General features: G+C 40.5%; 1 protein-coding gene across 7 annotated transcripts; it reads right to left on the bottom strand.

Moving 5' to 3' along the window:
* Positions 1-8,390: 8,390 nt before the first annotated feature.
* Positions 8,391-23,360, bottom strand: LOC126563756 (muscle calcium channel subunit alpha-1). 7 transcript variants are annotated; one of them, XM_050220458.1, is made up of 26 exons: positions 23,253-23,360; positions 22,254-23,025; positions 21,929-22,174; positions 21,589-21,848; positions 21,312-21,505; positions 20,725-21,238; positions 20,379-20,604; positions 20,067-20,277; positions 19,875-19,995; positions 19,553-19,760; positions 19,377-19,462; positions 19,094-19,220; positions 18,009-18,305; positions 17,854-17,941; positions 17,210-17,317; positions 16,121-16,228; positions 14,105-14,157; positions 13,885-14,031; positions 12,474-12,945; positions 12,289-12,390; positions 12,013-12,201; positions 10,978-11,904; positions 10,514-10,890; positions 10,370-10,422; positions 8,866-8,984; positions 8,391-8,743 (listed from the first exon to the last, which is right to left on the bottom strand). In XM_050220458.1, the coding sequence occupies exons 1-26, from the start codon at positions 23,320-23,322 to the stop codon at positions 8,516-8,518; spliced, it is 6,303 nt and encodes a 2,100-aa protein (XP_050076415.1). In that variant the 5' UTR covers positions 23,323-23,360; the 3' UTR covers positions 8,391-8,515. The 7 variants fall into 7 exon arrangements, 6 of the variants coding, with proteins under 6 accessions (XP_050076415.1, XP_050076416.1, XP_050076417.1 ...); XR_007607077.1 differs by lacking the exon at positions 8,391-8,743 and adding an exon at positions 9,658-9,774 and having other exon boundaries at positions 8,864-8,984; XM_050220459.1 differs by lacking the exons at positions 19,094-19,220; positions 23,253-23,360 and adding an exon at positions 18,787-18,907 and having other exon boundaries at positions 22,254-22,707.
* Between the last annotated feature and the right edge of the window lie 295 nt (positions 23,361-23,655).

Genomic DNA, 23,655 nt, shown 5'->3' with positions numbered 1-23,655 from the left:
TAAACATGACGCAATGGCACGATGTCGTCGTTTACTATTAGAATGGATATTTTTAAACTTAATTCTTAAAATCGCTTAGCATAGATTTGTAAGAATGAGTAGGGCATTGCGTTTTCTTTATATTTACATAGTGCTTTTGGTTTTGCACACATAGTTCATTTGTAATTGACATTGTGTATATATTTTACCTAATTGATATTTGTTATCATCATTGGTTATAATTTATTTCATCAAAATTTTACTAAATATTAAAGATTAATTGTGGAAAACATTATTATTATTATTATTATTATTATTATTATTACTATTATTATTATTGTTTATTGATCGTCCGCCGTTTACGGCTTAACAAAGCAGGAGGATTACAGTTTTACAAGACTTATAAGTTAAAACATATGTAATGTACAGATAATTAGTTCGTAGTTAGTCGGATGCGTAACAGATTTTTAAACGTGGAAAGAGGCATATTGAAGTCAAACATGAGCGTATGCGTGTTGAACCAGTGTATCATGGATTTTGGGGGAGCATTATATCAATACTCCGTGCGCGAGCGCGTAACAAGTAACATTAGGTGATGTCTGGCGGATAGTCTGGGGACATTAAATCTAAGTTCTTCTAATTAGTAGAGATCGTCGATAGTCCCTAAAAAAAGTCCTGCTATGAATGTGGCTTGATGCAATTATCGCCGATTTTCCAGAAACTCGAGGCCTAACAGTTGACAACGCTCAGTGTATGGATGGGAGGGAAGAATTATCGGCCCATCCTAACTTACGAATCGCGAAACGTGTGAACTTTCTTTGTACAGCCTCAAATCCGTTTATCCATTCGTTAGTGTGTGGACAGCACACAGGTGAGCAATATTCGACGAGCGATCTAACCAGCGAGCAATAAAGAGCTTTTAAACACCGGGAGTCGTCAAAGTCACGAGTCAGTTTGAATATTAATTCTAGAGTTCTATTGGCGCGGTTGATAACGTTGTCGCAATGAAGTCCGAGGGACAATTGTTGGTCAAGTAAAACACCTAGGTCGCGCATTTGTGCAGTTCATAATCATAATTAACCATTGATTTCGCACGCGTAAAGGACAAAACGAAACACTTTTCGGTACGTAGAGACAAACAGTTGAGGACGCACCAGTTGTTGAACACCGAGACTGCTTGCTGTAGTTTAGTTCAATCTTTGGTAGATTTTACGGGCATAAACAGTTTGACATCGTCAGCGTATAGCAAATAGCAGTTGTCAGGTAGAAAAGAGCATACGTCGTTATTGTATAAAATAAACAGCAGTGGTCCCAGATTGCTGCCCTGAGGAACTCCTGAGGTGCTTATGAAAGGTCGAGAGGTGTGATTCCGAAATTTCACACGATACGTTCGGTTACGAAGTTAGTCCCTAGCATCCGCCGTTCGAAAATGGCGAGCGCATTGGCGTCCTCCGTCAGCATAGTCCTTGGACTTGTACCTGTAGAGGACTACCGGACGTATCAAGGTGCGATAAATGGTGCATTTTGTGTGTTGTTGGAGTCTTCTGAATCGCAGGAGTTTTTCGGAGTCCGTAGTAAGCACGATTCCCCTGAACAATGCGCCTTCGGATTTCGCTGCTTACGTTGTTGTCCGAAGTTACGATCGTTCCAAGGTAGCAGAACTCCTCTATCTCCTCGAGATCGTCGCCGTCAACTGATACTCTGCTTCCGAGTCGAGCTCTATTACGGTCAGAGCCTCCGGCATGCAGGTAACAGGTTGGCCGATAAGTCCCCGGTCTGACACATAGATGGCGCCGCTAGTATTAAATGCATATTATTTTAATATAGCACCAACCTTCAAATGAATCGTGTCAAAATTTGACGTCTGTATGTCAATTAGTTTGTGAGACAGAGCGTCTTTTGTCAAGCATCTTTTGGTTGCTTGACGAACGAAAAAAGTGTTAATTGTAAGCAACGTTTGGCACACCTCTAGTATAGTAACATTGTTAATTATAAGCAACGTTTGGCACACCTATAGTATAGTTACATTGATGTGACGTTTCACATCTAGGTTTAGTACATCTTGGTGACGGTCAGATGTATATATATATATATATCGAGTATACAAGCAATTTGATTGTAGTAGCAACTGGACAACAAATAAAGAACAGTGTGAAAACCAGCAAGTGTCTTTTGTGTCATATTTCGTTCAACAGGTTATGGGCCCAGTCCAAGTGGCTTAAGAAAACAATGGCTTTCCAAATAGTGCTCCCACGTTTGGGAGAAGACAATTTTGAAATTTGGAAATTCCGGGTGGAGATGGAATTGATTCGGCAGGATTTGGCCAGCTACATCACAGAGGTCAAGCCGGAAATGCCGAATGCGAAATGGATAGCCGGTGATGCAAAAGCGCGTGCAGTGATTAGTTCCACGGTTGAGGACAGCCAGGTAGTTTACATATTAAATAAAACTACAGCCAAAGAAATTTGGGACACTCTTTGCTCGGTGCATGAGAGTAGCGGTCTGCCGTCGGTTCTATGTGTGTTGAGAAAATTGTGTACGTTAAGGCTGAGTGAAGGTGGCAATCTTCCTGCTCATCTAAGTGAGATGGTGAAATTGCACACGCGACTTGAGATGGTGGGCGAAGGGCTGAAAGATCGTGTATTCATGGCAATGATTTTGTCCAGCCTCCCACCGTCATATGGTAACTTAATAGTTGCTTTGGAAAATCGGCCGGAGGCCGAACTGACGTCGGAATTTGCGATGAGTAAGTTGCGGGAAGAATTCAGACGTCGAACGGAAAATGAAGTCGGCAGTGCGTCACCGGAAGTTAAAGCCCTTCACGCGAATTCACCAAAACGATACGGTTGAGTCTGCTATCATTGCCGGAAACCAGGGCATTTTCGGAAGGATTGCTTCTTGCTAAAGAAGCGTAAAACAGGACAAAAAGCCGTTGCAAATTTTTCGTCGGTGAACTGCGAAAATGGTTGGGTCATAGATAGCGGTGCGAGTAGGCATATGTGTGGTGACCCGAATCTAATAAAAGGTGTAGTGAAGCATCAGGCTAGTGATGTAGTTTCTATCACGTTGGCGGATGGGAAAATAATAAAATCCGCGGGAATCGGAAAAGGTGTGATTCGTGGTATGAGTGACAAAGGAATTGCTTTCCAAATTGTGGTCAAAGACATTTTGTACGTTCCCAATTTGAACAGTAACCTATTGTCGGTGTCTCGTTTGTGTGCCGAGGGCTATAATGTTATGTTCACGAAAGATATGTGCAACATTATTAAGAACGACAAAATAGTGATGCAAGGTTTTTTGAACGGAAACATTTACGTGCAAAACCAAGAGTCGGCGTATATAGTGCGAACGGGACAGCATAACGATCATTGTTGGCATTTGTGGCATGAGCGTTTCGGGCATAGAGAACATTCCGCGATTAAGTTGCTGTTTGAAAACAATCTAGTGACAGGTGCGAAAGTGCGTTCGTGTCCGGAAAAGTTTACATGCGAAACGTGTGCGGAAGGCAAGCTTTCACGTGCAAAGTTTCCGAAAGCTTCAGAGCGTCAATCTAAAGAAATTTTAGATCTAGTGCACAGTGATGTATGCGGTCCAATGCCGAAGGAAACACCAAGTGGAAATCGTTATTTCGTTACGCTGATTGACGATTTTAGCCGGTATACGACAGTTTACCTAGTTAAATCAAAGACCGAGGTACCAGACAAGATAATCGATTTTGTGATTCTAATGCGTAACCAGTTTGGCAAGATACCGAAAATAATACAGTCAGATGGAGGTGGTGAGTTTTGTAACGAGAAATTAAGATCCTTTTATCGGAAGCAAGGCATTTTAATGCAAACATCCACTCCATACACGCCGCAACAGAATGGTGTAGCAGAAAGAAAAAATCGATATCTGGAAGAGATGGTGACGGCAATGTTGCTGGGTGCAAAATTAGACACAAAATTCTGGGGAGAAGCAGTATTGTGTGCTAATTATTTGCAGAACAGATTGCCTTCAAGTTCGGTGAACGGTACCCCGTATGAAAGGTGGTTCGGTACAAAACCACGGGTAGATCATCTTCGTGTGTTCGGTTGTGGTGCATGGGTGCATATTCCAAAAATAAAACGTGAAAAGTTTGCTAGCAAAGCTCGAAAGTTAAAATTCGTAGGATATTGTGATCAACAAAAAGGTTACCGTTTTGTTGATCTGGCAAACGATCGAATCACAATAAGCCGTGATGTGAAGTTTTTGGAAAAAGAGAACAAACAGTCGGTCAGCACAAGTGAGTGTACAAAGCCAAGTGTCGTAGTTTACGAGGAAATTGGCGCAGAGCAAAATGCTGACGAGTGTATTGAGTCGAACGATCGCGATCATTCCATACGATCCTTTGGTTCTGAAGACTCATTGTTCCTTGATACAACTACTGGCTTTGCGGAACAAGTGGAAGACGACAACAACGAAGAGGAAGCAGTGTCATCAGTTCGGCAAAATCGAGGAAAGCGGCCTGCTTATTTGGACGACTACGTGGTTGGTATGGCGAAGGAAGTCGAAGACGAACCGAAAACGTGGCGTGCAGCAATGAATTCATCAAATGTGCGTTCCTGGAAGACAGCGATGGATGACGAAATCAAGTCGCATACAAATAACGGTACGTGGGATTTGGTGGAGCCGCCATCAGGTAAGAAAGTTATCGGAAGCCGTTGGGTTTTCAAAAAGAAAAAGAACGAAAAAGGAGAAGTGATTCGTTTTAAAGCGCGGATTGTGGCGCAGGGCTTTAGCCAAGTTTACGGCACCGATTACGACGAAACGTTTGCTCCGGTTACTAGATACAATACGGTACGCACGTTGCTTGCGATTGCAGGAAGAGATAAATTGTTTGCAAAACATCTTGATGTAGCTACAGCATATCTTCATGGAAGTATTGAGGAAGAAATATACATGCGTCAACCTCCTGGTTATGAAACAATCGGTCAAGAAGAAAAAGTTTGTCGTTTGAGGAGGAGCATTTATGGCTTAAAACAATCAGCCAGGTGCTGGAATAAAGCTTTTTGCAATGTAGTAAAACTAGGGTTTGTTGCAAGTAAGGCAGATGCATGCTATTCACGCGTGTGAACAAGAATTTCATAACATATTTGGTTGTATACGTAAACGATTTGCTAGTTGTTTGTAAAGAATGCGATAACAATACACCAAGATAATCAATCATGTATGAGTTTTGCAGGATCGGGAAAAACTACTAGAAGATCAAAGCATATAGAAACAAAACAAAGCTATGTGAAGGATTTGATTGAACAAAAGGTAGTGACCCTGCGGTATTGTCCTACTGAAAATATGTTGGCAGATATATTTACTAAACCCTTAGGATCGGTTAAGCATTCAAAGTTTTGTAAGGGTTTGAATCTTTTGTAGAGTGTGCAAAAGTTGAGGAGGAGTGTTAATTGTAAGCAACGTTTGGCACACCTCTAGTATAGTAACATTGTTAATTATAAGCAACGTTTGGCACACCTATAGTATAGTTACATTGATGTGACGTTTCACATCTAGGTTTAGTACATCTTGGTGACGGTCAGATGTATATATATATATATCGAGTATACAAGCAATTTGATTGTAGTAGCAACTGGACAACAAATAAAGAACAGTGTGAAAACCAGCAAGTGTCTTTTGTGTCATATTTCGTTCAACAAAAAGAACGAAGAAGAAAAAAGTGTTGTTCCACCAAGACAACGCACCGTGCCACAAGTCATTGAGAACGATGGCAAAAATTCATGAATTGGGCTTTGAATTGCTTCCCCACCCACCATATTCTCCAGATCTGGCCCCCAGCGACTTTTTCTTGTTCTCAGACCTCAAAAGGATGCTCGCAGGGAAAAAATTTGGCTGCAATGAAGGCCTATTTTGAGGCAAAACCGAAGGAGTACTACCAAAATGGTATCAAAAAATTGGAAGGTCGTTATAATCGTTGTATCGCTCTTGAAGGGAATTATGTTGAATAATAGAAACGAATTTTGACAAAAAAATGTGTTTTTCTTTGTTAGACCGGGGACTTATCAGCCAACCTGTTATTTTGTCTTCGCCGCATTGATCATCAATCCAATTCTGGCTGCTTCACGTTTCAGTCGGGTGTACGCCTCGCACACCTCCGTTGGTGTCCGTCCGATGATGTCGATGACATCCGCGAAGCCAAAGGAATTGGAGAGATCGGGTGAAAATTGTGCCCCGGATGTCGAAGCCCGCGCTTCGCATGACACCCCCCAGAGCGATGTTGAACAACAAACAGGAGAGTCCGTCTCCTTGCCTCAGACCCTCTCACCTTGCACTGCACCCCGTCCATAGTGGCCTTTAGCAGCCGTACCAGCTTCCCAGGGAATCCGTACTGCTGCATGATGTTCCATAGTTCGGTTCGACCCATGGTATCGTAGGCCGCCTAGAAGTCAATGAAGAGGTGGTGTGTAGGGATCTGGTGCACCCGGCATTTTTGGAGGATCTGCCGTAGAGTGAAGATTTGGTCGGTGGTCGATTTGCCTCCAACAAATCCAGCTTGGTAGCGACAAAATCTGTAACAAGGAGCTCCAGTCTGCAGAAGAGTATTCGGGACAGGATCTTATAGGCAGCATTCAGGACTGTGATGGCCCGGAAGTTAGCACAGTCCATCTTGTCGCCCTTTTTGTTCACCGGGTGTATGACACCCAGTTTCCATTCGTTCGATAGTTCTTTTTGATCCCAAATCTTAACAATCAGCCGATACATGATGGCGGAAAACCTCTCCGAACCCATCTTGAACAGTTCGGCCACCAGCCTATCGCTGCCAGCTGATTTATTACCTTTCAGCTGTATGATGGCAATGATGGCGGGAGTACCTCGTCATCGTCATGCTGGCTGTCGTAGTTCTGCACTCCTCTGTTTCCTGCGACTAGTTCGGTGCCTCCTGCAGCTGCTCCGTTAAGGTGTCTGTTGAAGTAGCACTTCCACCAGTTGATCACCTCTCGCTCGTCCGACAGGATCTCTCCTTTCTCGCTGCGGCATGGTAGGCACATAGCGATCATGGGAGTAAAACCGCCCCGTGCCGCATTCAAAATCCTGTAGAACTTGCGAGTTTCCCCCGACTGGGATATCTGCTGCAATAGTGGCTCGTCCGACTCTTCAAAACTCCGCTTCTTGTCCTTGAAGGATCTGCTGCCTTCTTAGTCGTCTGTAGTGTGCCACTTTCTGCCGGATCTCGCGTTGGAGCATGCAATGTTACCATACCAGATCTAGGAAAACACAAAATACGGCTTACGGGACGAAATAGCACACATTATAAGAAAACACACATAGAAAAGTTCTCACTACAGGGGACCGGTCTGGAAAAGAACTAAACTCCGGTCTTGTCTTGTGAAGATCGGCGCCGCTGTCACCTTAAACATGCCTCTGGAGAGTTGTTAAAGAGAGCCTCTAAGAGTTGTTGTGCACCAGCAAATACAGCGCCGAGTGTTTTTTCTGACGAAAGTCTATAGCTATTGACGTTTTTCCAAATCTATCGCCAATCCGTGGAACGTGACTCCATAGCCATTTTGCAGTCTGGAAGTCTGTCGACCATCATTTGCCGCAAACTTTTAGTTGAGACAGTAAGTACCGGATGGTAAGCGAGCTGCTGGATTCCCGCCCGAAGGCACGGATACGTTTCGGCAATGGAGCCTATATTCGGGGGATTCCCATCACAATCGATGCGCTGAGCCCCGATTTTCCCCGCAATGTGAAGATTAAGTCCACCTCGATTGCGTGGAAGGGACAATAGGTTTAATGGGTTTCGAAACCCCCCAGATCCGTTCTCCGGAAAATTCACTAAGTTTGCCAGGGTGTGATAAGAACAGTTAACAGATATAGATCGAGACTGATACTTACTTCGCACTAACTTTTACAAACTAAGACTACAGCAAAGTTCGAAAGTATGATTTATGAGTACGAAACTTATGTAGTGTTTTGCGTGAAAATGTTTTGCCAAAAATTTCTCAACAATACAACAACAAAAACAGTCCGTTATATAATGTTTGATGCCCTTTTTTGTATTGCAATTTTTCCTTCTTAACAATGCTTGTATTACTCTCAAATCTCATTTCCGACATAGATCGTGCTAAGTTGCAAATGGTTGAATATCAGATTTATGTGTCTATTATATGGTGTAGTGAACGTTTGCCTCCATTTATTTTCTTTTATTCACATTTTCTTTCCCGTGTGATGTCATTACGATCTGTCTCATATTATTTGATCTGGATACATTGTTTTTATTTTCGTTTTGATGACACAAAAGTTATAGTTTCACGATTTTGGATAATCGAGCAAATGATTGACACATTCAACCTGCGCAATGTGCGCGTTGTGCTGCTGAAGGATGTATGAATAAATCGCAGGCAATTTGGGGGAAAGGATTACTACAAGTAAGCAAAATTGATTGCAAACATAAACAGTTAACCAAATTTTAGAGCTAGCATTTAATGAGGAAATGAGAGTTATTATTTTCATATAAAAGATGTTCGCTGACGACGAAGAACTGGCTTATTATGCTATTTTGGTGCTATAATAGTGGTTGATGATTCTTATTGTTCCTAGTATTGGTTCCACGCTTGGTTTGGCCTTTTGCAGGTGCGCCATTCTTTCTGTTAAAACGTTCCTCTAACATCAGCTCGTGAGCCGCTAAATCCATCTCCTCCTGGGTCATGTCTAGCGCCTCTTGCATTTCCATTTGAGCACAATGCACTAAATCGAGATCACAATATTTGCCCAGTCCCTGTTGGGCCAGCACCTGCAAAAAATAGTCCATTGCGAAACAACATTGTTGAGAGAATGAAGAAAATTTACGACCCGTCGCTTAAACATCAATTTCACATCACTACTACACTGCTATTTTACTCCATGTGCACTTACTCTGCCCACGAGGCTTTCGGCCGATCCTATAACTTCGCCAGTCATCTTATGGGTTTCTTGTGGACTGCTTGGCGTTGAATGGATAAGACGGTCTTCTTCATAATTAGCAACTTGGTTATCTGAAAGCAATTAAAATACAAAACATATTACCTTTGCATCAACGCACAAGATCAGAGTGCCATTGAACAGGGCATAAAGTTGGACACCTTGTTCCAAACAAAACAAGCATTCTTCAACCATCGGCGGAATGCTTAACCATTGGCAAAAGATGCTATTTGAAAAGGAAATAAAACATACACAGTTTTTTTTATCTCTAAGCATTCTTGCATGACACTGTTGAGTACACCATGTTGTGTGGGGCCACGTGACTAGTAAATAAAGTACACGAATAAATTTCCTCTAAAAAGCATAACAAGAAATTACATCAACCGCAACTTAACCATTCAACAAGATACAGGGAAACTGAAAACAAGGAATATCAAGTTGGTCAAGCACATCGGTTAAACAAAAAAGAGAATCTTTGTCGAATAAAACCCAAATAAATAAAAACACGTACAAACATAATGACCATCGCAACTACATTAAACCAGATAGCTAATAAAATTAAAATGTTGTGTAAAATAAAAGATAATAATTAATTTACCATTACTTGTTCCACAAATCATGTGACACCTTTCACTAATATCATACAACATTAAGGGTTTCGTTGAAATATTTTTTTAAAACAATAATCCAACACACAGAAAAACATATGTTTCATTTGCTCGCCCATACCAATCCATATTTACGCACCCATAGAAAGCCACATTGTTAATATTCTGTTGCTTTGCATAGTTGGGCTCTCAAGGAACAGGCGATGCTGTTATCTGTCCACGCCTTCATTGTGGATGGTGTTACCATGTGCTGAATCTGTGCATCAATGATATTTGTATCAAACAAGAAAAAATGTCATTCTAGACAATTGAAGCCAAGGGAAAAAAATGTCTGCAAACGACAATAATTGCATCATATGCTGTATACTACAGTCAACCCTCTCATAGCTAATACTTTGGTTAGCAAGTTTTTAGCATAATGAAAATCTTTAGAAGAGGGTACATTTTTCATAACAAGCATCTTGTGTTCCTTGGGTCGGAACCGACGTCTAAGTACGCTATCTAAAAATGGATACATTTTAGTAAAATCTAACCCCAAATACAAGATTTGTTGTACACACATCCTGTACGATATCTTATATTATCTGGAATAAGTAGATGCACCACAGGCTATAGGTGCATATCATACAAATGCAATAACACGTTTTTTGACCAGAGACTAAAACAATCTAATATGGAGATAATGAGAGAGTTGACTGTTTTGGCTTGTTCCTAAGATGAATTTCACTATCATGTGTTAAAAATTTACGACAGAAACGCCACGTCGCTACATTTGTGTTCCCCTTGTGTTCAATTACTTGTGCAGGTGCAAAAAACATGTTTTAAAACTAATTATCGAGTAATATACTTACCAATTGTTTTCATGTTCGATTTGTTGTGCGAGCCGATGTTAATACTAGTAGCACTTCGTAGGCGTGGGAGCACAGTGATTGAATAAAAAACAAAGAAATCAGTTATAGTTCATAAAATCACTAGCAGCAATCTAGGAAGCTTACTTGGCAGTCACCCTTTTTAAATTCGACGAATCGTCAAAGACGAGCGGACGCAGCGGAATGTCGCCCGGATTTCCTGCGTTTCCCGTTCCAACTCCATTGCCGAAGCTTCGTCCCAGGGGATCATCGTGCACGGCATGAAGGATGCTTTCGGCTACATGATTGTACGTGTTGGAACTGTTGACACAGTTCAGTTTTGGCTTCATATCTGTTTGGCTTGACCCATCGTTAGGTCCTGATAAAACGGTATGCATAGCAGCAGAAGCAGCCATGGATGTGGCAGACATTTTGTTATTGTTTGAGCTCCATTTTTGCTTCGTTCCAAACGGACCCGGACGTCTAATGGACGACCAAACATTACCAAAGAGGGTATGATTACGCTGGAAAGGCGAGGATTTGAGAATGGGTAAAGTAAACATTTATCAACAATATCTCTATTTTCTAGCTTGCTAGCCGTCGTCCCATACCCGATGCGATGGCTCCGGATTGTCATCACCAATTTCCTCTAGGTTTCCCGAGATAGCTCGCTTCAGTTCTGGACCTGCTTCGTGCAATGTTCTCAACCCAGCCTGCAGAGTCATGGTGCGCCGTTTATTCTGATCGCTGTTGAGCTTATTATCGTTTTCTTTTCGTTTTTTGAACCGTCTGAAGTAATCCTGTATCAAAAATGTTGCATAAAATTTACCTACGGTAACCTCATCGTCCACTCCTGGCGGTGGAACGACCTGGTCCAACAGTTTAGGGTTCGTTCGTTTCCATATCTGTTTGATTGTGTTTCGTAATTCTGCATTAGCATCGTCGATGTTGCCCTCGGTTTTAATTTTCAGCGAGGTGCGCACCACCGCAAACAGTGTCGCATTGAACAGCACCGTACCATCACTGTTTAGTGGCATGTTCATCGATACCAACCGCTTACAGGCGACTCGGTGGGGACAAAGCTTACCGAACCCGAGCGGTGGCGATATTTTGCGCAACAATGTTACCACGTCGAGATGCTTGATGCGGCCCTTCGCATCGGGATCATATTCGCTCCACAGTCGCACAAACTCGTCCAGATGGTGTGGTCCCAGGATGGACCAATCGCGCGTAAGATAGTCGAAGTTATCCATAATGACAGCCACAAACAGGTTTATGATGAGGAACGAACAGAGCACGTAGAATGAGATGAAGTATGGGAAGGCAATGTTTGAGCCGCATCCGTCCGGTGAGCCTGCGTCATCCGATTTCGCATCGCAGTTCACCTCTCCGGGACGAGCAGAGCAATCGAGCATAATGTCTTGCCAAGCCTCACCGGTGGCTGATCGAAAAAGTACCAAAACAGCTTGTGGAAACGTTTGAAAGTTATTGTTTCGATGTATCGATGTGTCATCGTCCATAGCAATCTTTCCAAACACCTAGAATGGAATTGAGAAGATCAAATTTAGATTCGGTGCGACGTGTTTTGAAGATTTTGGAACTATTAACAATGCAAAGGTTGTTTCTGTTATGAAAGTGTAGCTTACCTGCATGCCAATTACAGCGTAGATGAAGAACAACATCACAATCAGTAATGCAACGTACGGCAGTGCTTGAAAGGATTTGATAAATGTCCATAGCAGTGTACGGATTCCTTCACCCCTGGCCAGCAGTTTTACCAACCGCATTACTCGAAATAGTCGGAAGAAGTTAATTGAAATAATACTAGATCCACCCTAAAGTGCGTGAAGAACGTTCGGAAGTCAAAAATCTGTTATTGCAAGAGTTTCATTCAAACTCAATTTATCATTAACTCTACCCACCTTCATTCCTTTACTAATGTTAACTTCTGAGTATACGATGTCGATGAAACTGCCGAGTACAATTATAAAATCGAATACGTTCCATGCATCTCCAAAATAGTTCTGTAAGGAGAACAAAAATTAATGTACCGGCTCACAAAGGGGAACGATCGCGCTTGAAACTTTTGCAATGCAATACTATTTACCTTAAACCTAAACGCCGCTAATTTAAAAACGAACTCCAGCGCAAATACCGCCGTGAAGATTAGATTTAACAAATCGAGTACTTCTGTGTAAATTTCGGGTTGGCGATAAAATTTCATCGAAAGGGTTATCGTGTTGATCATGATCAGTATAAATATCATATACTCAAATGGTTGCGATGTAACAAACCACCACACTTTGTATTGTATCCTGTGTTTCGGTATGTACCGTCGTATCGGTTTTGCCTTCAACGCAAACTCTATACAATTGCGTTGATTCTTATCCAGATCGCAGTTTTTATACTCCTGCTCGCCTTCATTTTGGAATGTGACGATAACGAAACCGACGAAGATGTTTACCATGAAGAATGCTATTATGATGATGTATATGATGTAATATGCCGCAACGATTGGGCGGAAATTGTGTATTGGTCCGGAATCTTCTTCATGGGAATCAATCGACACATACAGCAACCTGTATGAAAAAGGTAAAATGATGTAAAATTTCCGAAAAATGGTTAAATTAAACGCATCTGAATTTAACAAAAGGATCTTAAAATACACACTACACGTTCGAGACCTGCTACCCCACAACCGGAAGCATTCTACCTCAACTCATAATGTTTGTTAGTCAAGGCTCAAAGCCAACGGACCGACTCCAGTATTGGAATATGGTAATTTAATAAAAATTACATGCATTATTGTTAGTTGCATAAGAATGCATCATCATAGGTCATCCCAGATACTACTAAATTATAAACCTTCCTTGTCAATTATGCCACATATCTGAGTGGGTTCGCTCCGTTCTCCGTTATGCAAGCATATTGTGGATCCCAACCGGAGCAACCGCTATGTTGAGGATAGAGAGGGTTCAGAGGAAGTTTACGCGCCTCGCTGTCCGCAGATTTCTACACGGTTACATCATTCCTGTGCCCTCATATTCTCTCCGCTGCCGTATGTTGGGTTTAATAGATATTAGATCCCGACATTCGCACGGGCAGTCCTACTTCATCGCATGTATCCTTTCCTCTGAACTCGACGTTCCTTCACTTCTATCTTCTATACCCCTGTATGTCCTCTTCTCGTCCCTGACTTCGTGGTAGACCACCCATATTTATCCCTTCCCGCCGTTCGGTTTTTGACCAGAATGATCCTTGGTTAAGAGGTTGCATTTCTTTCAACAGAGATCACGAGCTGTTCGACTTCAACTTTCCTATTTCCCACTTCCGAACTCGTCCTCTAGAGTCCACTACCTTTACTTCATAAAAAAACCTTTACCTCTAATGACTCCTTATCATAATTTCCCTTCCTACCCTAGTTTAAGCATATACATTGTGTAGCCCGGAGAGGCAGACAATTTGAATTTAATAAAACAAAAAGATATTAATAAAAAAAAACTCATTCAACAACTTACCCAGGCCATCCTTCAAATGTAGATACGGTGAAGAGAGTAAGCATGGCTTTTGAAACGTCGTCAAAGTGAAAACGATTTCTAGACCAATATCTCTCTTTTGAAACAGGCTTATCTACGTTACCATCCTCGTATACCAGATAAGTGCCACTAAAAAAGAAACGTTTTGCATCTTAATAAAACTCACACTCAGCTGCACATCTCCAATTTCCTGAATACTCACTGGCATTCTGATTCTTGCATTTTCGAGCCATCAGAGCATGAGAAGAATTTGCCCTAAATTAAACAAAACAAATGTTAGTTTTCATAATTTTGGTATAATTTCATACAACTAAACTTGACTATTTTAATTCACACCAGTTAAAGGTTTTTTCAGCTACAATATTCACTGTGTCTACTTCCAGTTTTGCAGTTTAAAATATATAGCGTATAACAAAAGCACAACATACATGAACCGTTCATACATGTAAAATCTCAACAAGCTTAACATTCACAGTAACAAATAAAGATTAGGTGTGATATAAGTGCAAGCTAGACTACGCTTAGGGTAAACTATCGACATGAAATACAAACACACATATAACACAAAACATTCTAAAACAATCCAAGCCCATACAGAAATACACAATTAGTGCTATTAAACAGGAACAATCAACTAGAAAGCAAAGTAAACTAATAAACAGCTTGCACACTAATCAAACGCTTTACATGCAAATCAACATCATGTCTAGAATTGGTAGTGCACATCACTATTCATTCCTTGCTTTGCTGTACGTGACAACCTAAATGGCATACGGCAACAGGGCTAGCGAGCACCCTACTTCTGATTAGAAAATGTAACGTGAAAACTTTACCAAAATCATTATGATTTCTTTTAAACAAAATAGCGCCTTAGTTTATGAATCAGAGCTGTATTATAAAGAGTAATGCGTCAAAGTGATTGACTGATTGTTTGATCAGCTGTCCTCATATATGTACTTACAGAAATTCATCCATATCAGTGGTGAAGATAGCGAAGGTGGAAGATTTTTAATCAAAATTTTAGGGGCTATATAGGATGTTCATGATTGAGATGACCAATGATTTCCTTGCTTCTCTTTTCTTGCGTTACGTTACACATGTGCTATTGATGATATACCAAAAACATCAGTGTTATGCTACTATCCACGTCGTGTTGTTGCACACGAAATAAATCGTAGGTTACATTTATGAATGGCTTGTTTCCTTTAGTATTAGTGTAATTGTACCACGCAAACAAAATTTAGAAATTTTGGTAACCAAGAAAATACAACAAGGTATGCGTAAGAATTTTTTTAAAATTATTCCAATAAATACTGTTGATGTCTTTAAATTTCTTTTTCTTATCAAAAATTTTAAACACACCCAAATCGTATCCACTTGAGACAAAAAAACCGATTTGTAAGATATTCGAAAAACCACACATATTAGGTACTAAATGCTGCAACTTGACATATCTGCTTCAAACACATTTAAATTGACTGTATCTTCCAAAAATCTGTGCAAAATTAAATCCCGTAACTTGTGTTCTAAAAACCGCCAATAGCGTATTTTCATAGCTTTTTTATCGATTTCCATTTCATCGACATGCATTTCGGCATGCAAAATATTTGTGTACACGTTGTTTTACGCATGAGCAAGCAATTTAACAAAACCAGCGATTATTCGAATTCTGTACTTGTAAACAAATGTAGGTGGCTCATAAAAAATAATCCAAAACTAACTACACATAGCTTGTAAAATCCATTCAAAATCTTCCTGATGTTTAAACACAAATATTTAATTAATATCCATGAATAATTTCCTCTAATTATACGATCGCCAAAGAGTAAAAATAACGTGTCAGAAAAAAAAGTGTAAAGATGACACAAACCACAACGGTTAAACAACATTAACAACCAAAATTATTTGTAATTACTATGCGTTTATACATATATCTATTTACATAAATGAGCAAACTAAAACTGTATATGTAGACAACATTTTTACTACTATTTAACAAAACACGTGAATCGAGAGAATAAATTGTCAAGCTCTACTTCGAACAACTAAATTAACATCTTGTTTGATGATTCTATGGGATATTAGAAACAAAACATCATAAACAGTAGGGAAAATGAAAATAACATAGGTGTGTAGGTTGCAAAAGTAGATAATATCATAGACCTAACTAGACGGCTAATGTGAAACAGTAACAGCCAATAAATGTGCTATCAATTACCTTAAACAATTGTACTCCAATCACAGCAAACATAAACTGCAAGAGGTACGTCACTAGCATAATGTTGCCGATCGTTTTTATGGCAACTATCACACATTTAACTACGTACTGAGAAAAGTTTGATTTTACGGGAAAGAATGATAGTTAAATAGGGTTGTATTTTTGTAAATAATTCATAGGTTTAAGATTTTCCATCCATAATTGCTTGCCGAACCCTGCATATAGCAACGTCGGAGATCCTTCAAAGCTACTGGCATAAGTTATCATAGCGTATATGTGTAATTGTGTAATAATACCGTGCTCTATAATCTTGAAGTCTTGAATAAAGTTCAAAAACCAATGTAGTAATACTTGCTACCTAATATACACAATAGAAAACTGTTTCGCTTTTCCATTGTAAGCTGTAGTCAAATTAATCTATCGTCCTGTAAAGTTAATCGTCAAATATGAAGCAACAAATCAAATTTAGTGTAAAAGTTCATGTTGTGAGTTTTTCCTTTTACTGTATTCTTGACTTTTTACTCCACATTTGAACCTCGTTCTATGTATGCGCATTTACATTTGTCGCATTTATCTTTTCATTATGCGACAAAACATGTATGGGTCTGTATTGCAACCTTCATTAAAATCGTTACTGCAAAAGCAGTTTCTGCTTTAAGCAATGCTGTAAACAGAAAATGTTTCCGACCGGAGCTGTGTATGTAGGTCGAGACGGGACGAAGCCACGAAGTAAAAATAAACAACTGAAACTGACATAAAACTCAAAAAAAAAAAAAAAGCGTTCGGTTTAGATATTCGCAAAGGGAATAAAAATAAATGGAAGCTAATTATAGCTGAAAATAAAAGCTTTGATTAAAATCATAATTGAAGAAAACATCAACAACACCAAAGGAAAATTAATAATACTGCGCCCTTGTGTGGGACACCGAATAGCGTTGAATAATGTAAAAGTGGAAAACACAATATCAGGAAAACACAAGTATAAATCTGAACTAAAGAACAACTCAAAGTAAACGAAACTCCAAATCAAACACAAATCGCAAGGTATAACGAGGTATAACCATGTCGGGCCGCATTTTTGCGTCCTACCTTATACAACTGCACTCCGATAACGGCGAACATAAACTGTAGCAAGCAAGTCACCAGCACAATATTGCCGATGGTCTTTACTGCTACTATAACGCATTGCACAACATGCTGAGAATTATATAGAAGAATCGTAAAGTTAAATAATGGCTACAAAATGCATGGATCTGAACGAAACATACAGTTCAGCTCAATCTAGGCAAACAAATTGCGTAGAAATGTTTTTGAAGCAATGGTAAGGAGCTATTACATCCGTTACGGAACAAAAAAAAAATATTACACTTGTGTAATGTTCGTTGGCTTTAGTATATTATAGTTTGTAAAATTAGTGTTAGGCCTAAATCACACATTGGATCAATGTTGGTTCGAATTTTACCGTGGTTTCATATCAACGCTCTACTGAAAGCCGGATTGTTACGCCGCGATCGTAGAGTAAATACTTCATATTCTAAGGCATGCATCGCAAGAACGAATTTTGCATATTTATGTCGAAACCGCTGTCCCAAACCAGCAGTTTGTCTCATATGCAATTGCATCACCGTGGAAGAATGATACGCGACACAGAAGAGAAGATGTGTTCCAGCATATGTTTCTCGCTTATTCGCACACAGTAAACCCAAACCAACACTTTGGCCTACACAGCTTACCTTCAATCCTTTTGCACGATTAATTGCACGTAATGGTCGGAGAACACGGAGTACACGCAATATTTTTATCACAGAGATGGCACCGGAACTAAAACGAAGCACACATGTTCAAGTTATCCAAAAGCTGCACTCAATTCACTTATGATCTAGCTTACCTAAAGAACATTGATATCAGTGATACACATACAACTAACAGATCTAGCAAGTTAAATGCTGATCGACAGAATGCACCATCGTGGAACAAAAATCCGTATGAAACCAGCTTCAACAGCAGCTCGATTGTGAACACGGACGTGAAGAAGTAGTCGAAGTAGTTTAATATTTGGTTCCTTTCACTGTTGGCATTAAGCGGGTCTTCTGCTGCTAACATGGCCGATGAAAACATAATGCATACGAGGATAATGTTGCCAAATGTGCTATGATTACATAGCCAGTGGCAGAATATGCGAAATCTGGTGAGAAAAGGATACATCAAAAGATTATCTTGATTGTTATCACAAACGGATATTAATTTTTCGTTTAGTCTGTGGATACAGGCGGATACAGGTATATACAGTTATCATTACGCAGAAGGTAGGTTAATTGTCAATTCATTCACGAATTAGTAACAATGATTAATGTGGGCTTCTTTTACAGCGGCGACCAGCAAGTAAAATGTTAGAGAAAAAATTAAAGGGAATCGATAGCATCTTATTAAGTTGGAAAACTTGGTCAAACTATACCAATTGCAAAACCAATTAGTAAAGAGAAGATCATATGTTAACACAATATCTAGCAAATACTTTTTCATCTCTTTTACAAGGAAAGGTAAAGAGCACAGGCACAGCTCTCAAGGAAAGCTAAATTTGGCGTCGTTCATTTACATTGGTCCAGGAAGGTGTAAGCAATTGCAATGCTATTATGGCTAATTCAAGGCTATCCTCTATTCTCAACCTGTTTGTCTTTGACAATATAAAAAATGCTGAACCCTCCGGTATTGGTAGAATCGTATTGATCACATTCAACTCAGACATTCGACGTGGTCTAGCCACTCTTAGCCCACCATCCTGTGAATCTGTATTGTAAAATGTTGTAACAAAGGTAAACAGAAACAAAGAAACATGTTAGGTTCATAAACTTGGAGCACTCAGCAAAATGAACGAGCTTACTAGAACTGAAAATGGGAACTCTGTTTAATACCGTAGTTAGTTCCCATTTTCGCCGAAACCGGTACATTTGCTGAGTGCCTGTTAAAAATTACCTGTTTGTAGGAGAGAATATAAGCAGAGCGTTTGATTTTGGAATGGGCTTTTTCGATTTCTTCACACTGAGCTCCGATAAGCGACGGGGTCGAGCAGAAGCAATGGGAGGCTCATCAAATGTCTCACCTGTAAAAAATTCAAATGTGTTTCATGTTAGTAAGCTTTTCGATAGTTTACTCACACAAACACACTCTTCTATGTGTCTTCTAAGTGTCTCTCTAGAGGTTGTAGAGGCACAGAAGAATTAACAAAAATAATCTACCTTTTCTTAACATTACCTACCTGGAGTGTCTTGTTCTTCATATCCTTCGTCGTCTTCGGCAACCGGCGTCTTGGAATCCGAATCATGGCCATCATACTCATCAGAACTTTACGGGCATAAGCATAATATCAGTAAAATGTACAATTCATCATACAGCTTGAAACATAAACCTAATTTAAATACCAAAGTAACTCACATGTTCATTGGGTCATTGTCAGAATCTAGATTGTCTTTATCGTGATCCATAAACCCATCATCCCCGTGCTCTGTTGGCGTTGGCTCATGAGATAATTTCTCCTCCTCGCCCTCGGCATTTTCTCCTTCTTCCTTTTCAACTGTTGTAAGCGAATCCGCGTCTGCTAAATTGTCCACCGCAATGGCTAAGAAAACGTTCAACAGAATATCTTTCGATCGATATTGGTCAAGGAAAACGGTGCATGTTGGTGCATCGGTGGTGTAGCAAAATAATTCGAATTGTTATATACTGCAAAATGTAATTAGCTGTTTTAAAAGGATACAGTTGCCGCAAATGAACAGAATAATGAAGTAAATGCTAGCAATTATACCAAGAGAGGCTACCCCTCCATACGCTTGAATTCCATCATACATAACTGTATTCCAATCTTCGCCGGTCAGTATCTGAGAAAATGAGGAAAAGACAGTACAGGAATCTGTAGGCATATACGTGCAAACTACTCCAAATCACTCACCTGAAATACCGTCAGCAAGCTTTGAACAAAGCTGTCAAAGTTTGAGCGGGGTTTATCAACGGAACTGTTAAAGTTAAACTTTCCACCAAACACTTGCATGCCAAGCAGTGCAAATATAACGATAAACAAAAACAGCAGAAGCAGCAGCGAGGCAATGGATTGAATAGAATTCAATAACGATGCTACTAAATTCGATAGAGATTGCCAGTACCTGAGAAAAATAGTGAAGCAACAAAACAAACATGGTATCAGTATCAATCCAAACGAATCCACCTTACTTTCGTGGGAAATTCAACTAAAACTGACACTCACTTAGTCACTTTGAACACACGTAACAATCGGACGCATCGCAGGACGGATACCCCGAGAGGAGGCATGATTTGAGTGCTTGTTAATATCATCTCGCCTATGCTACCAATCACGACAAAACAGTCGAAGCGATTGAATAAAGACACAAAGTATCCCTGGAAACCTAAGCTGTACATTTTCAGAAGCATTTCCATGGTAAACAGTGCCACGAAAAACATGTTTGTGTATTCTACGATGATGATTAAGACGAAATAAATAGATTAATACAATACAATACAATTCACTCAATTCAGTAACAGTGTGGTATGCAACAGGTTTTCAATGTGAAAATCACAACAAAAAAGCTTACCCTGAAAATCGTCCAACCACGGTGGTTGTCTGTAGTGTTCCGTAGCTAATACGCCAGTGTTTAAGAACACCAATATGATAATAAGCCAATAGAATGCTTGCGATTTCACTGCTTTACGACACGCTCGTCGTAGTCGTCGATTAACACGGTCGATCGATTTTCGTTTTCTCGCAAACCAGGACTCATGCTGAACTTCTCCATCCTCACCAACATTGTCAGAAGAGTCCAGCTCGATTGTGTTTTTCATCTTTCCCTCCGGCATTCCGCTTGCATCATTGTCCGGATCGATGTCCTCGGCTTGCGTGATCCAGTCTAGATAGCCGCGAAGATCTTCCTCGATCTGTTGCTTTTCGCGCAGCTTTTGGAAATCTCCACGATTTTTTGCTTTCGTACGTTCTTTGGAGAACTCACCACTAAGCACACCAAGAATAAGGTTCATCACGAAAAACGCCCCAAGAATGACCATCGAAATGAAGTACACCCATTGCCAGCTGCTACCCATCGCATCTTCAATCTGGCAACCGGAAAAGGAAGAAAACAATCATTCGGTATACATATGTACGGGCACGCGAGCAGGTCATATTTACGTAGTACAGCATATCGGTCCATCCTTCCAGTGTAACGCATTGAAAAACTGTCAACATCGATAGTCCGAAGTTGTCAAAGTTGGTAATTCCGAAGTTAGGACCTTCCCAGTAATATCGGCATACCATTTCCGGCGATATGGTGTCACAATGAAAGCCATCCTCTCCACACGGATGCGGGTCATCCATTATCTCTCCTGCGAATGAACCAATCGATAAAGAATTTCTGACTTCTGTGGCTAGATATTCATATCATGCACAGGCCGTTGCTATTACGTACCGGTCTCATTGTGGAAGCAGGATTTGTGTAGTTTTCCGGAGAAAAGCTCGAGTCCAATGATAGCATAGATGATTATCACAAACAACACCAATAGGGCTATGTGTAGCAAAGGCACCATGGCACGTAAGATGGAATTCAGGACAACTTGCAAACTAGGTACTCCGGATACTAAACGTAATGGTCGAAGAACACGAAACGCACGAAGAGCTTTCACATCGAAACCCTCCTTCATTAGGTTGGAAAGTGCAGTGGATATCATTCTGGAAAACAGTTTTTAGTTTACTCAAGTTCCGTTGGCCAAAATTTGCTGGGACTTGGCTATGTACCAACCCATACCTACCCTATAACAACAATGGTAAAATCAAGTATATTCCATCCATTACGTAGGTACGATCCTGGATGCAGTATGAACCCGTAAGCGATCAACTTCATTATACACTCCGCTGTAAAAATTACTAAAAATATATACTCGATCTTTTCCAGCGCTGCATTTGTGCTATTGGAATCACTGTTTGGAAAAGGGGTGTATACAGCTAAGGCAACACAGTTGGCAAAGATGGTCAGCAGGATCAAGTATTCAAAGGGCCTAAAAACAACAGACATCAATCGTACATTAGACGCATTAGGCAAACCGACACCACTTCCTGATGCTTCACAATACTCACTTCCATTCTACTATTGCGATACATAGCTTTCGTAAAGGGTTAGTACGAGTCAGACAGAACAAGGCTCGCATGGGTCGATCAGGTTGCGGCTTTACTCCTGCACGCCTAGTAGGTTTCTTCGGGGCAATCGGTATCGTTGTGCCGCCTATATTGATTGCTCCACCACCTGTTGCTCCCATCGGTTCCGAGCCAGCTCCAATGCCAGCATTGCTCATCTGTCCATCGGTCAACCCTGTTCCAATTGCTGTTCCGGCCATGCCACCTCCGATACTAACATCGCCACGAACAGTACCTCCTACTAATTCGGTGTCATCCATTTTTGCCGCTGCTTGAGTCATTGCCGTTGTGGACCTCAGAGTGGTTTGCCATACATCGGATAAAGAATGCTGCCGCTTGAGGAAAAACGAACGCGATGAACTTTTCTTATGAGGGCGAAGCACTCTCACTTTTCCACCAGCCTGTTCACCACCACCTCCTGAATGATTTGGCACACGTTTGTCAGCGGAGCTAGTGTCTTCACCTTCGGTCCACTTTTTTGTTCCCGGCGATTTGTTGCGTGAAAATGACTTGTTTAATATGCCAAGAAATTGATTATGCTGCTCAGGCTGTTGTTGTTGCTCGCCACCTTCTGAAGATATCCGAGATGCTAATGAGTATGATGCGTCGGATGTGTGAAATGCACCGATCAATTTGTTTCCCGATGAAAGCACATCTTTAAGCTTGTTCTTATTTCGTCCTTGGTTTGAGCTCGAAATATTAACCAGAAGATCTCCTAGTAAGTGTAAAGGAACAAGAAAAAGAAATGACCAATTCAAGAAACACTCATCCACATATCAAGGTGTCATATTTTCATTTTCGCTAGGTACAATTGCACGATACACACGCAGTGTAGTGTAGGGCACATGATTTTAGTTGGTAGAGTTTTCAGAATATTTTCACGTGTACTTCCACCACATCACGATTCCACACCATAGTTAAAGGCAATTGCTAGTGGCTTACCGATTGGAAAGCCTGTCGAAAGGCTTTTTGACGGTTGATGTTCTGCTGAGTCTGGCGGAGGCGGATCCATCTTATCTAAAGCTATACTTGCTAACTGTTACTACCATTATTTCAGCACAAGCAGCACGGAAACTAGGTGGTGCGTTCGCTCCATCAATGTTTATTTTTCTGATTGCGAGGAACTGTTGGCATCATTTTCTCTATCAAGATTTGTCTCAGTTTTGCATCCATCTTTTCACCCTATCTCGCACAACACAACACTTTTGCTAGTATTCACAAAGCATTGCCACTGCAAACAACAAACGCATTTCATGGTACCTGGCCGGTATAAAATACCGCAACAGCATATATCACTGCCCGTTCCATAGGTCGGTTGCATGCATCTTAAGAAACCCTATTTTAC

Source organism: Anopheles maculipalpis, chromosome 3RL (assembly GCF_943734695.1).
Source record: "Anopheles maculipalpis chromosome 3RL, idAnoMacuDA_375_x, whole genome shotgun sequence".
Classification (NCBI taxonomy): Eukaryota; Metazoa; Arthropoda; class Insecta; order Diptera; family Culicidae; genus Anopheles; species Anopheles maculipalpis.
Note: the sequence above shows the minus strand (reverse complement) of the source record. Positions and strands in the feature narration are given on the sequence as shown.

Coding starts and splice junctions, on each gene's coding strand:
- LOC126563756 (XM_050220458.1), bottom strand. CDS start 23,322: ATGGATCCGCCTCCGCCAGACTCAGCAGAACATCAACCGTCAAAAAGC. Junction 21,506..21,588: donor CTGCTTCCACAATGAGACCG/GTACGTAATAGC, acceptor GTTCATTCGCAG/GAGAGATAATGGATGACCCG. Junction 20,278..20,378: donor CGTGTGTTCAAAGTGACTAA/GTGAGTGTCAGT, acceptor TATTTTTCTCAG/GTACTGGCAATCTCTATCGA.